This window comes from Mangifera indica, chromosome 9 (genome assembly GCF_011075055.1).
Source record: "Mangifera indica cultivar Alphonso chromosome 9, CATAS_Mindica_2.1, whole genome shotgun sequence".
In the NCBI taxonomy this organism is placed as follows: domain Eukaryota; kingdom Viridiplantae; phylum Streptophyta; class Magnoliopsida; order Sapindales; family Anacardiaceae; genus Mangifera; species Mangifera indica.
The window spans coordinates 13,112,509-13,127,244 of record NC_058145.1 but is presented as its reverse complement, the minus strand read 5'-3'; the positions used below and the strand labels follow the sequence as shown (position 1 = coordinate 13,127,244).

At 34.8% G+C, this 14,736-nt stretch overlaps 2 protein-coding genes and 1 pseudogene across 2 annotated transcripts; 2 read left to right on the top strand and 1 right to left on the bottom strand.

Moving 5' to 3' along the window:
* Positions 1–1,396: 1,396 nt before the first annotated feature.
* LOC123225065 lies at positions 1,397–8,599 on the bottom strand (annotated as a pseudogene).
* Positions 8,600–10,346: 1,747 nt separating this feature from the next.
* LOC123225252 (chitinase 2-like) lies at positions 10,347–11,545 on the top strand. Its single transcript, XM_044649171.1, has one exon. It carries the CDS (start codon positions 10,405–10,407, stop codon positions 11,431–11,433), a length of 1,029 nt encoding a protein of 342 aa, XP_044505106.1. The 5' UTR covers positions 10,347–10,404; the 3' UTR covers positions 11,434–11,545.
* Positions 11,546–12,371: 826 nt separating this feature from the next.
* LOC123226530 (chitinase 2-like) lies at positions 12,372–13,812 on the top strand. The gene has a single exon (XM_044651056.1). It carries the CDS (start codon positions 12,886–12,888, stop codon positions 13,795–13,797), a length of 912 nt encoding a protein of 303 aa, XP_044506991.1. The 5' UTR covers positions 12,372–12,885; the 3' UTR covers positions 13,798–13,812.
* Positions 13,813–14,736: the final 924 nt, after the last annotated feature.

Below are 14,736 nucleotides of genomic sequence, written 5' to 3'. Positions count from 1 at the left end.
TTGTTCCAAAGCTATGGACTAGACTAGACAATCTGCCAACATTTTCTTTTGTAGCTTTTGGCCTCATCCTTTTTGCAGTCTTTGGGATATCCTGCTTGGATATGCTAGTCTGCTACAGGTTGAGATAATTCAAGGCATTCATCTCTGTCTGTGTGTCAAGTCCTGAATGATAGAATTTTAATTTGTTAGAGTCACTTGCTGTTGTGCATGCCATTACAATACTTTGTTGATTGAGAATTCCTGGCTTTAAACGGAAGTTATGATGATTGCGACTTCGGAAGTGTGATGTTTATATTATACATTGCACTTGGAAGCCCAATAGGTGGTGGCATTGGCTTGCGGATGGTAGGTTGGACTCACATTCGTAATCCTAATTTGCAATCTGCAGTGTATGTCTATCTGCCTACTTATAGGGATGAAAGTTGAAGGTATGTTCTTCTTCTCTGTATTATGGCTTTTTGATGTCTTTACGTGCTTCACATGCTAGATTAATGATGTTAATTTGTATTGTTTAAAGTAACGCAGGTTGTCTATCCAACCTGCTGGGGTTTGGTGCTCTTATTTTTTCCTTCATTACTTTTGGTTATCCAACCTGCAGGTTGTATTCTGGCTTTTTTTTATTGTTATTATTATTATTATAACTTTGGGTTTGGTAGTTAATTTTATAGCTACTTCACCTAAAATGTTCCTGTAATATATGGGCAATAAAATATACGGGGTTTAACCCCCTTAAAGCATGTCAAGGGTATATTAAAATAGAAATAATATTAAATGTATAAATAAATTATATAAACTTATTCATACAATTTGAGGTGACAGATTATGATTTTATAATATAAATATTTATTTTTATCTATCTTAAAAATTATTCAAGTAGGTGTTATCACATCAAGTAGTATTAATAAATTCGTATAATTTGTTATATATGTAATATTATGCTCAAAATAGAAACTTGACTGCGACAATGAATGTGTGCCAAACTTTCAGACATCAACCAGGTCAATATGATTTCCTTTCTGTCTTTGATTGTATCAATTCAGTAAATTTGTCAAGCTCGGGCTCAGTAATGGAGTGGATGTCATGTAAAAATGCATCACAAAGATCTTTGCAACTGGACATTTCCCCTATTTGAATGCAGTACTTCATGTGTCGCAGTTGATCTCCGCCCATTGCCACACATCAATGACAAGCCACCCAAGGATTCTCTTGTCCAAAGAAATTTATTTCTTCAAATTTGTTAATATTGACGAATTCAGAATTTTGGCTATAGGCGGCAACTTAAAAGAGAAAAAAAAAACACTTAAACAATAAAATTATGTATACACAAATAGATATACAGATGCGTTATTATATGATTAGATAATTTTAAATTAAATATAAAAAAATATTCAATCACATGATGACATATTATTTGAGTACTAAAAAATGTATATATATAGTACTAATCATTTTCTAAACCCCTAATTAAATTCTTTAAACAAATAATTAATGAATAAGCTTGGCCAGAGAGTTGATATATTCTGTACAGAATCTTACCACTATATTCAGCTGTCTTTCTCTGTGTTCCCCATTCACTTCAGTTAATAGCAGTGAGAGGAACTCTGGAGTCCCCTAACGACTGTAATGCCTCATATGCTAGCCCTGCGCGTTTTACATCCCCATTCGCTTGCTTTGTAGATTTTGCATCCCAGAATGACTTTAACAATTCCTCAAATGCAGGAGTTCCGAGTTCCTCGATTGATTCTGTGCTTGAAAGATTGAATGACCTCTTCTTAGGTGTTGAACAAGATGATTCATCCACCTGTAAAAGAAGAATTGTTAGATGTAAGAGGTTAACCAGCACACAAGTAATCTGGTTTTAGAGTGTATGCGTGTTGGTGTCTCTCCGGCAATATAATTGCTAGTTCGCTATGCAATCTTTCTTTCCTTTCTACCACATAAAGTTGCTCTATTCTAGCTCTCTCTTGCACAAATATTTTTGGAGACATGAAAATCATTTAAGGAAACTAAATTTAGTTATGATACTGAGTTAAGCTATTCAACTGCAATTTTCATAAATTAAAAAATGTAAAAGCACAATTCGCAATCTTACCGTGTACTCATCCAAAAGACATTTTCCTGCATTTTCTGTAATTTTTACAATCTTGTGGTAGTGACCACCCTTCAGTTCTCTCAAATCCTCGCAACATGGTAATATCATGGAATTGAGATTTGTACTTGTGTCTTGGTCAAGTTGTAATGAATCTGTAAGAATTTTATTAGTTTATAAAAAGCTTATGATATAACCAACCAACACCCTTGAAATCCAAGAATATGCAAATAAATACTGACAGTCAATGGATGTAAGGAGATTGTTGTTTGCGAGATTCACATCGTCAAGCGCAGTTGACACAGCAGAAGAGAACTGACCACGTAGATTCTGATTGGCTTCCATTGCTCCTCTGGTTGTGAAAAGAACAAAGTAAAAGACAAACAAACAAAAAATGTCTCAAAGATTGTGAATTGAAAATTGTTTTTCTTCGATAAGAAACCAGATTTCATGGAAGTACCATACCTAACAATGGAATCCACAGAAGCAACATTGCCCTTTTCCAGATTGTGCAAGGATTCTTGATCATTTGCCACTGTTGTGCACCCATTGAAACCTTCTTCAAACTGAAAAAGTTTGTTTAAAGTTCAGTAAACAAAAACCAAAAATTATTTAAGCAGTAGATCTGTTGTTAATATTGCACAATATTATAATTTTACCAGTCCATACCAGTTTTGAAGAACCCCTTCCAGATCTCTCTTTCCACTTTCTACAGCAGACATATCCTCAAGATAGTGGGATTCTGTTTTTTCCATATGCAGTTTCCACTCTGCTTTAACGGAGCAAGTGGAATCTTGCATGGTTGACATTTCTTTCTGTAGTCGGTTGGTTCTGCTAGATGTGCTCTCCTGGAGATCATGCACTGCCATTTGAACCTAGGAACAAATAGGAAAAGTTCTTTAATCGACATACAACCTGAAAGGCAACATACAGATCAAGAACGAGGTTAGAGCTGATACAGCTGTTGAGCACAAAAAAGTAACAGATACCAGCTGTTTCTTCCTAGCATTTGAACTTGCAAGCAGCTGTGCAACTTTTTCCAATAATTGTCTTTCTTCATCGGCCGCACATTCCTACAAGTGTTAATAAGAAAGCATTTTAATTTAATAATTTAAGACCCTGATGAAGATCCATGCAGTTCAAATCAAGCATCATAACCACCTCAAACTTCTCTTCAAATTCAGATAGCTTCTGATCATTGACTGTTTGTGCTTCTTCCACAATTTGAGTTAGACTGGAGGCATGCATGTCTAGGGTCTTGAAAAGTTTACTGTTATTTTAGAAACTGATCTTGCATTTTCCACGGCTCTAGAATGAGCCTGTATTAAGAATCAAATGCAAATACATTCAGATAAAAGGAGATAATTATTAAAACACCCATCGAGGAATAGTCAGTTGAAACATAAAAGAACTACTGACCTCACATTGTTGCTGCGCAACTGCAGTTAGCTTCTCCTTTTGATTGTGAAGACCACTTTGAAGATCATTCAGTAAAGCATCAGCTTCTGAAGCGATTCCCCTGAATAGCTGATCCATCGAATTTAACGTTAGATGCAACCACATACAGAAAAAGGGAACGTGTGTGATACCCCTAGGCAAATCCCACATCGACAAAGCACGGGAGAGATGTTAGGTCTGTGTGTGCTCTGTCTATGGATCCCACATTGGTCAGTGGTGGGAGAATTGGATTGGTTAAATAGTCTGTGAGCTCCTTATCTGTTAAGACGCGTTTTGGGTTGCAAAGCCCAGAAGCAAACCCATGATGGACTGTGTGTCCAAAGTAAACAATATCTTAACAGTGGACCGGGCTATTGGACCTGGGGTGTTACAAATGGTATCAGAGCAACTCTGCGCGTCCTCTTGAACGATAGTGGGGCAAACCTCAGCGATGACGCTGAGTCCCGTAAGAGGGGGTGTATGTAATACCCCTAGGCGAATCCCACATCGACAAAGCACGGGAGAGATGCTAGGTCTGTGTGTACTCTGTCTATGGATCCCACATTGGTTAGTGGTGGGAGAATTGGATTGGTTAAATAGCCTGTGAGCTCCTTAACTGTTAAGACGCGTTTTGGGTTGCAAAGCCCAGAAGCAAACCCATGATGGACTGTGTGTCCAAAGTGGACAATATCTTAACAGTGGACCGGGTTATTGGACCTGGGGTGTTACAACGTGTCTCTTAAAACTATTAGTTTAAGTGTTACTAACATCGTCTAATGCACGTGCATGATTAGAAACTTCAGAATTTAAATCACTGAAAGTCGACTGAGAATTCTCATCAAGTTCTCCAGCCATATCATCCAAAGCTTTGATACCAGAACCACAGATAGCCTTTAATTTTCCTAACCTTCCTTGAAGTTCTTGAATAGCCTTGAACACATCAAAAAATAATCTTGCTTAGACTGAATATTATGTCTGAAAATGTAAATAGAGGTATATTTTAGATCTTACCTCAGCCTTGGTTGATACAAATAACTGCATGTCTTCTTCGATGTCTTTCAGTTGCCGCTCTTGTTGAGTCAGAGATGTAGCCACAGTCTTGTGCAGGATTTCAAGCTGCTTCGTCAATTGGTACTGGAATTTTTGAATAAGTACTCTGTTTTGTTCCTCGATTTTATCCTTTTGCTCTGAAGAGCAACCATGATCAAGGACAGTCTAGCATTAGCTTTGTAGATGATCACTTAAGATCAGAACTATACTTGATTTCCAAACATACGGACATATTATGGAAAATAATTTGGACACGTCTGATGCAGCATTTTCTAGTTCTGTATGAAGCTCAAATGCACGCTCAACTAGTGCTTTTTCTGAAAAATTAAAAATATATGCTAGTCAGAAAGTGGCAATAATATTGTTAAAAATGCAATACTTAGTATCAAAAGTGTCAAACTACACAAACCAAAAGATTGACATAAATGATTCTGCAATGTCTTGATAAAAGTTCATTAGATCTATCAAAAGCAATCCTATAAAGTTGACTTGTATACAAATGAATGTCTCCACAAAATCCAACTCTAAAAATATTGAACATATGATGGGTGCTACCCCAAGATATTTTCTTCAGTCTCATTACCAACAATACAATTTATGAAGCGAGACAGAAAGTGCAATGTGAAAATGTCCTGCACAGTATGATGGTTGGCTCACCACACTTGAGAAGATTGGATATCAGAAATTCTTTTTCTTTAATTGTTGCATTTGCCTGCCTGTGCTTTTCTTCAAGATCAGACAATGCATGTTCAGTTTCCTCAAGTTTTTGCTGAAGTTTTAAGGAAAAGAGAGGTTAGTCATTGGACCTTAAAAAAGTAGAAAAGTTAAGTGGCATAGACCAAAAAAAAAGAAAAAGGTCTGCAGGTTGACCACACAAATGTGAAAATACCTCAGTTATATCAAGCTTCTCACTTAGTTCTGCAGTCAATAGTAGCTGAGAATTGTAGAGTTCCTGGAGTTCCATCACTTGCTGATCACAAATGATGAAATAATGAGCCGACTCAAAGATAGAAACTTGAAAGAACTGCAAGGAAATATGACATTGAAAGAAATGTACCTTGTCCTTGGATTCTAATACAATTTCCATGCGCTCTATTTTTTCAGCCATTGCCTGCATTGAAAGCCTGATGCAAAAGAATTAATTAAAAAAATCTCCAACACAACATTTGAACTCAGGCAATAAATGCATCACACAAATTATTAAGGAACAGAACCTTCTTCTCAGCTTCCTCTTGAAGATAACAATCCCTTGGTATGAAAATCCCATTTTTCTCCCTAGCAGCATAGACCTCTGATAGAGCATAAAAGAAACATCAAATATCATACAAATTAATTTCAGAACCCTATAATTTGAGAATAATTAATCGATATTCTTAGGGTCAAATCTGCAAGAAGCAACCAACTACCTTGTTTGAGCCAGTCAATTTCAGAATACAGATCCTTCATCATTGCAGATTTCATCATCTTCTGATTAATCTGATTTGAAAAACAAATTAAAACCATAAGCAGAATGTAAGAAAATTTATCTTAAGAACATAAAAACCAAGTTGCTAAAACCAGTGTGTATGTAATAATAATGAAAGGGCCACAGACCACCAGTTTATTCTTGATGTTTTTGGCGCGGTGTGCATAATCTAGAGTGCTGAGAGTTTCCTCCATGCAATGGATGGAAGGTGATATTGTAGCAATAATACATGTTTTTGTTTTCCCTCCCAATGAATCTCTCAATAATCTTGTTAGTTTGCCATCCCTGAAATTAAGAGCAAATAGCTTGCATCAAACTAACTCACAGGATCTGCAAACCCAGCCCAACTGCCACTAAGAATGCATTGTATAAACTATAATCTGTACCTGTAAGGGACATGGCCAGAGTGCTCAACAAGAGTATTTATTACACGACCAAGAGTGAGCAAGCTTTTATTGATCTCTCCTGCTTCCCTTGCCCTGCCCTGAAAGAGGTGAGTTCTTCTATCAGAGGTAAAAAATAAACCAGAAGCACAATCTAACAGTAGTAAGATTACTGAAGAAGGCACACTTTTCTGAGCTCCCACCATAATTGCATTAGTGGTCGTATACAGTCAACATTGATGAAACCATGACATACCTCTCTTGCACCAGAACGTGATATATTCTCAGAACCAGCAAGGTCAACAAGATTAAGCTTTCCGCACTTGATCATCTCTTCACCTTCTGGACTAAACTCCTTTATGTGAATTGTAATTGAAAATATCGAATGAGAACGACTACTTTGTTTGTTAAGAAGAGTCTCTGCAGTTTGCCTTTTTGCAGAACCTTTTTTCCAGGATTTTGTAAATTTCATTGGCGGTAGTCACAATCTCTTCTTCCAAGCCTCTAACAAAAACACCTCCTTTTCCATCTTCCATAAGAGCTATAGGCTTTTTAGATTTATCATCTGTAAATTTTGAAGTTTCCTCTAGGGCCAAAAGATCAGATATCTCCCCATTACACAGCTCTAGAAATGTAACTTTCATGCTGTACTCAGCATTCTGAGCTTCCAGTATGTCAAAGATTTGTTTAACAGCTCTTGGGATAACACCTGCATCACTTGGAAATTCTCCATCCTACAGAAACCAAATAGGTTCAGTCACAAATGTATACAATATAACTCAAAATATTATATTGTTAATAATCAAATTTATCAAACCTTCTTCCTTGCCGCTCCTTCCATTGTGTATGTTTTCCCAGTTCCAGTCTGACCGTAAGCAAATATAGTGTCAGTTATACCCCTCAAGAACTTCATATACAATAGGTGATACTGCCACATCATACAAGTCCTTTTGCTGGGACATTGGGCCAAAGATCTAAACAAAATACATAAGATTCATACTCGCAACAGAGCAAACAACCACTGATCAAATGAATTGAAGAAGCAAAAGCAAACCTTGTCAAACAGAAAGGTTCTATCAATCTGCTTGTTAGCAATATTCTGGATAGCAGAAACTTCTCGTCTAGTCTCATGACAAGAAATTATCATGGGTGTGTGTACTCTTATTTCATCCACATTCAACGGCCTTAAAAATTCATAAAACAAACAATATGAAAACTCAAATGTAGGTTTAACAACACATCGATCAAAACAATTTGAAATTATCTTACGTTTACACCTTTATCTTTATCATGTTTACTTGAACTGGAATCGTTAGATCGGAGATCTCGTGCGGATTTATCACTTGAATGTGGTGTCTGTGATGGTGATAATGACACCAAACCTCCTCTCCTCTGCTGTATCTGAGAAGAATCCATTCCTTTTCCTACACACTTGTATCTCATAATCAGGTAAATCTCACTGACTCAATTCAACTCTAATCAAAACAAAAGAAACTTACATGTAAAAACACAAATTCACCATATATTAGCTCAACAACAAAAAATAAACATCAAAATATTTCACATGCAACGACGTTGTTGAGTGAATCTCAAAAAAATAAATTCACTCCAAGTAACTACTCACTCAGTCAACTCAGAAACAAAAAATGTAGAGAAAAGTACAATGTGAGAAAATTATTTTGCTTAAAACAGATACAAGAACATATCGATCAAAACTTAACGGATCGATTCATAATAAAATCAGAAGCTTTCGATAAAACTTACAGCAATGAAGCAAGAAATGCCGGCCTTTGGATAAGTTGACGATATTCTTTAAATCAATGGCGACAATTTTTCTGAGAGAGCTATAAGATTCTATTGAGAAAGAGTAAGCTTGTGAGAGTGAGTGAATCAATGGCGATCAATTTATTTGTATCTATTTATAAGTACAAAAAACAAAAAGTTCAAAAACAGAACTAAAAGTTTTAAGGGCGTTAAACGGCGTGGTTGGCTTTCGAGCCGGCAGTGACGGCGTTACGAGCTACGTTTATTGTAACATTCGACCGTTATAAGTGGACTAAAAGATTTAAAACTCTTCTAGGCTGGATCTTGAGAGGGTCAGCATCGCAAAATTATCGAGCTCTGTGGTGCTTCTACTAGGTAGAAACCTCATCTTAGAAAATGATTAAAGTTGACCCAGGCATAAGGTTGACAGACTAAATAATAATGAATATAAATTTATATATTATATAATAATATATTATTTATATATAAAATTATATTTATTATTTATACATATATAATTTTATTGATATTAAATTTATAGCATTTAGAGATAGACTGGCAATTATTATCCGTTTCTCCTTTTTCTACTGCTATAACCGGCCTTCACATGAAAATACAGCCATGAAAGTGACTGTAATGCATATTATTTCTTATCTTTAAACGAAATTGGCCACTCACTTTTTGTCAACTCCCCACCGAGTTTAGATAAAAACCTGAAGGAGGTGTTTGATTTGGGTAATATTTGATTACTAAAATAGAAAGATTATCTTGAAAATAGATTACTTATAAGATTACTGGGTATAAATGATTATTATGTTTGATAAAATTTAATAATAAAAAATTACTAGTAAATTATTTTACTTAAATGTTATTAAATATAATTATTTTTAAATATTTTTTATATTATTTGTCATATTAATTAAAAATAAATTTATTTTTATCTTAAAAAATTAATAAATAATAATTTTTCTATAATAAACTTAAGATTACCTCAATAATCTTTAAATACCTAAGGTAAAAGTGGTAATCAGATTATCACTTATATTATCTGTCACATCAGTATTGATAATAAAAATTACTGTAATCTTTTATTATTGATAAATTAAATAAAAAATAAAAAATAAATTATTAAAATAATAATAAATTCTCTCAACCAAACGCACTTTAAGGCTAACATCATTAGTTGAGAACAGGCGAAACATTGATTCCCACGCTATAAGGGTATTGTGTGTGGACCATTCTTGAGAACGCATTTTGACTTTTTTAATAATTCGAAAATATCGTAATTCACTTTTCCTCTGCCGTCATCCTTCGGCTATTAATAATAAAATAATATTTTTCTTGTATCACGTGTCTTTTTTGTAGGTTTTTCTTTGGGAACCCTTGATTCAACCGCACTGCTGGTACTCCCTTATCCTTGATGTGCAGGATTCTCATGCAGAGGAAAGCATAAAATATACATCGATTGCTCAAATTTAATAGTGTGTTTAAACTTAATTGTTAATCCTAATAAAGTTATTTATGATTATTAACATCATATGATATATAACATATATTTTAATAAAAAATAATATATATTATAAAATATATCAAATTAATATAATATAATAACGTATATATCTTATAATATGATATATATATATTATTAATATATATTGATATATTTATTTAAAAAGATAAAGATAAAATAAATATATATATATATATGTGGAATTTTAAATTTAAAAAAGTTTTAATATTTTTTAAAATAATTATTTGCAAATTAAAATTTTTTATTGTGAAGTTATCGATCTTTGCATGGATACCTTAACAATTTCCTGGAAATACCTTGGCATGTAGGTTAGGCCCCTCATTCTGTTGGCCTTGGTCCTTATCTTTTGGCATATATTTTTCTCTGTTTTTCCCAAAAGACGAATATTCTTTAAAGCAACTTTGACTAACCGACAATATTCATGTCGCTATTGTTTCAGTTAGGTAAAAATCTTTATCTAATGGTTGTCACAATCCTCTGCCACAAGAATTAGAATATCTTATCTGATGAAGAAATTGGAGCAAAACGATTGGCCACTTGGGCGCTGACAAAGGTCCAGTTAGCTCCGTCGAATAATATTTATCGGTCCATATAGGCGGCTTAGTTTTATTGGACTAATATCATACAAAATTTCGTCAAATAAAAGTCTTTGACTCTTCTCCTTTATTTTATTTCTTCATACTTCATGTCTGTATTGCTCTGTTCTTTTCCGTTTCAATATTTGCAGTGCTTCGTCTTTCCTTTTCATTCTGCGACAACAAACCCATATATAATATCCCATATTTCACTCATAGCAATGGAGATCTCCAAGCTTTTCACTACCCTTGTCATTGTACAAGCTTCTCTCCCCAACACTAGATTAATGCAAGCAGCTCCTACAAACTCAAAGCTTTTCAGAGAGTATATAGGAGCAATGTTTAAGAGTGTCAGATTCACTGATGTTCCTATTAACCCAAATGTTGAGTTCCACTTCATTCTCTCTTTTGCCATAGACTATGACACCTCAAGTTCTCCCTCTCCTACCAATGGAAAATTCAACATCTTCTGGGACTCTGGCAATCTTAGTCCCACTGAAGTTTCTTCCATCAAGAGACTCCATTCGAATGTTAAAGTGGCCTTGAGCCTCGGAGGTGATACAGTGGGAAGTCGTTTTGCTTACTTTAGTCCTTCTTCAGTAGACTCATGGGTATCAAATGCTGTTTCTTCTCTAACACATATCATCAAGGAGTATAATCTGGATGGAATCGATATTGATTATGAGCACTTCAAAGGTGATTCTCATACCTTTTCTGAGTGCATTGGACTGCTTATATCAACCCTCAAAAGAAATAAAGTTATCTCATTTGCCTCAATTGCTCCATATGATGATGAACAAGTTCAAAATCGTTACCTGGCCTTGTGGAAGAATTATGGTCACCTAATCGATTATGTCAACTTCCAATTCTACGCTTATGATAAAGGAACCACTGTATCTCAGTTTATGAATTACTTCATGACACAGAGCTCTAATTATAATGGCGGCAAGGTGTTGGTGAGCTTTCTGAGTGATGGGAGCCGCGGTTTAACACCAGATGATGGCTTCTTTACTGCCTGCAGTAGACTCAAGAATCAGAACAAACTTCATGGTATCTTTGTTTGGTGTGCAGATGACTCCAAGGCAAATGGTTTCCGCTATGAGAAGGAATCACAAGCATTACTTGCAAATCCGCACTAGTTTCAAGCAGAGTAACAACTTCTCAATTACACCTTAAATATTACTTTGCTCAAAATAATTGAAAGTCCGTGGAGGACTTTTGTATCAATAAGCAGTATATGCCTTCTCAGTATTATGGTCGCCTTTCTATCTCAAATTCATTCTTGAATTTTCTCCTGATTACTCATGCCACTTAAAGAATCTGAAATTTTTCACATAGCCGATTGGTCTGCACCCTGTTCTTCTCACTATGAATCAAAAAGTTTGTGCATTTTGCTGGTTGCCTTTCTGCACAATTGAAGAACTTATATTTATGGTATATTTATTAAGAACACTATTATGGCATTATTATGTCTTTTGGACTGACAGACATGTCAGCCATGTAGTAATCAACCATAGATTACTGCTAGGAAGCACGGAAACTCATCACCGTGGGCTGCTTGTCTAAGTTTCGAAAATATTTCTATTTTCGAAACGCCTCAAAACTGATACGAAACGTTTTGAAGGCATTTTGAAAATTTTTAAATGCATTCCAATTAAAAGAAAATTTTTGAAATTGATTAAACATACGTTTTTACATTCTCAAACCTTAAGTGTCCCCATATCTCATTCTAAATTCATTTCTCTCCACTTTCCATCGTGTTTCTTATCTTCTCTCCTTTTTTTTGTGTGTTACTCATCTTCTCCCTGATATGTTATATAGATTAATGTGAATTGTTATTTTTTTCTTTAATATCTATATATGTTTATGTAAGAACAATTTACAAAGTGTTTTATGATTTCATTTTATCGTATCATTCTTTTTCTTATTTTTTTAATTATTTATTTTTATATTATATAATTTTTTATATTTTTATTATAAAAATTTTATATTTATAAAAAAATTTATATTTTTTATATTTATAAGTTTCTTTTATATTTCTGTTTTTTATATTTTTTAAAAAATGTGTTTTCACATTTTCGTTTCTCTGTTATATAAGATTACTCATAAAGACAAGTATTTGGTGAGTTGCCCTTACTTCAAATTGTGGTAGTGAGGATTGAAAGTTTTCAGAGCTGTTATGCTAGGTGAAGTTGCTGAGAGGAAAGGGAAAAGAAAAAAGGTGCACTGAAGAATCAATTTTCATCTTTCCGGAAATTTCCTATACAATTTACAAACTTGATGGGCAACCTTCTTATCATAATATTGTTGAGCTGTGCTTCCACTTGGATGAATGCTGTAGATTCTGTTGCAGGATCACCTGCCGCTTTAACTGTTTCTCTGCTGCAATGCCACTTGGCTGCCCATTTTGCCCTCTCACAGCGGTCCTCAGGATTGCCGTCCTTGACTGGAAGATACAATGCTTTCTATGACGGCCAATAAACAACAATATTAGAGTATGAATTCAAAAGTTAAAAAATGTATATAATAACATCTAATCAGACAATTCATTTCAGCTAAAGGCTACACCTCAAATCTAATCTTCAATTGCAATGGAACTCATCAAAGTTCTCTGCATTGCCCTTCTCACTTTTCAATTTCTTTTCCCCTGCAATGCATCGACCCCAAAGAACTCAAACCTCTTTAGAGAATACATAGGAGCTGAATTTAACAATGTCAAATTCAGCGATGTTCCTATTAACTCAAACGTTGAATTCCACTTTATTCTCTCTTTTGCCATCGACTACAACACCTCAAACTCTCCGTCACCCACCAATGGAAAATTCAACGTCTTCTGGGACTCCGATAATCTTAGCCCTTCACAAGTTTCTTCCATCAAAAGCCGGTATTCAAATGTCAAAGTTGCAGTGAGCCTTGGAGGAAACACCGTGGGTAATCAAAACGCTTACTTCAACCCTTCCTCAGTGGACTCCTGGGTCTCCAATGCTGTTTCTTCACTCACAAGCGTCATCCAACAATACAATTTGGACGGCATCGACATTGACTATGAACACTTCAATGCTGATCCTAATACGTTTTCTGAATGCATTGGGTCCCTTATAAAAACGCTCAAGAATAATGGGATAATCTCTTTTGCTTCAATAGCTCCATTCGACAACGACCAAATTCAGAGCCATTACATGACCTTGTGGAAAAATCATGGTCACCTGATAGATTATGTCAACTTCCAGTTTTATGCTTATGATGAGGGAACCAATGTTACTCAGTTTATGAATTACTTCAAGACGCAAAGCGCAAATTATGATGGTGGTAAGGTCCTGGTAAGCTTTATTAGTGATGGAAGCAGGGGTCTATCACCAAATGAAGGGTTCTTTGAAGCCTGCATTATGCTAAGGAGTCAAAACGAACTCAATGGTATATTTGTTTGGTCCGCAGATGACTCTAAAGCAAATGGTTTCCTCTATGAGAAGCTATCACAAGCACTTTTGGCAATCTCTTATTAGTATTAGTGTTTATATTAAGCGTGAAATGCTTTTTATAAACAAAACATTGAAGATGTATTAGACAGAGTAAGACGTGTCTTAATATACTCTGTTAAATTCTAATATATAAAAAGTATGTGCATATGCTAAAATTATCAAATTAATTTAATAGTATACCAACTTAATGATAAAATCTCAAGTTTAAAGTATGAAACTTAGATCTTATATTGAAAAGTATAAGTTTTTAGTATATAATTTATATTTGACTTATGACTCTTAAGATTTCTATTATTTGATATTAAAACCACACCGCAATTTTACAGCACAAGTGGTGATGTATATTGCAATATTAGTCCAATTGTAACAGAACTCCAGCATATAACCAAATCGCATCAGTATTGAGTTTGGTTCTCCCAAGTTTCAAATTACATCACTTATCATAAGTCATAAGTCGAAACTCTTCCAAGGAGCTAGCACATAGCCAACCTGTGCTAACGACAAGCTTAGTTGTTCCAAGTTTCATATCACTTATCATAAGCCTGAGTCCAAACTCTTCCAGGCTGGATTGTGAGAGGCTCATCATCGAAAAATAATTGAGCTCTGGTGCTTTTTCTCAATGGGCTACTTTAAACAAGTGTATTGGGGTCGAGGGTGAAGTCTCATCTCAGAAGGACCTTACTTTCTTGCTGAGATTGAAATACTGGGCCTATTCTCCATTTCCATTGGTGGAAACATAGATATGGCAGGTCTTTTGGATCATTTCAATTAGTAAGAAAAAGAAGAGCTTGTTATTTGCTAGTAGCCTCCTCAGAAGCATCAAATATTGATATTTCAAGTAAATGTTCTTAGTTCCAACCAACTCTCATGGCTATGAAAGCAAACTTATGCGGCGAAAAGTCGTGAAGTCCACAGTGAACCGTAAATTGCCACTTTGAAATTTTATGATTGGAATTTGGGATG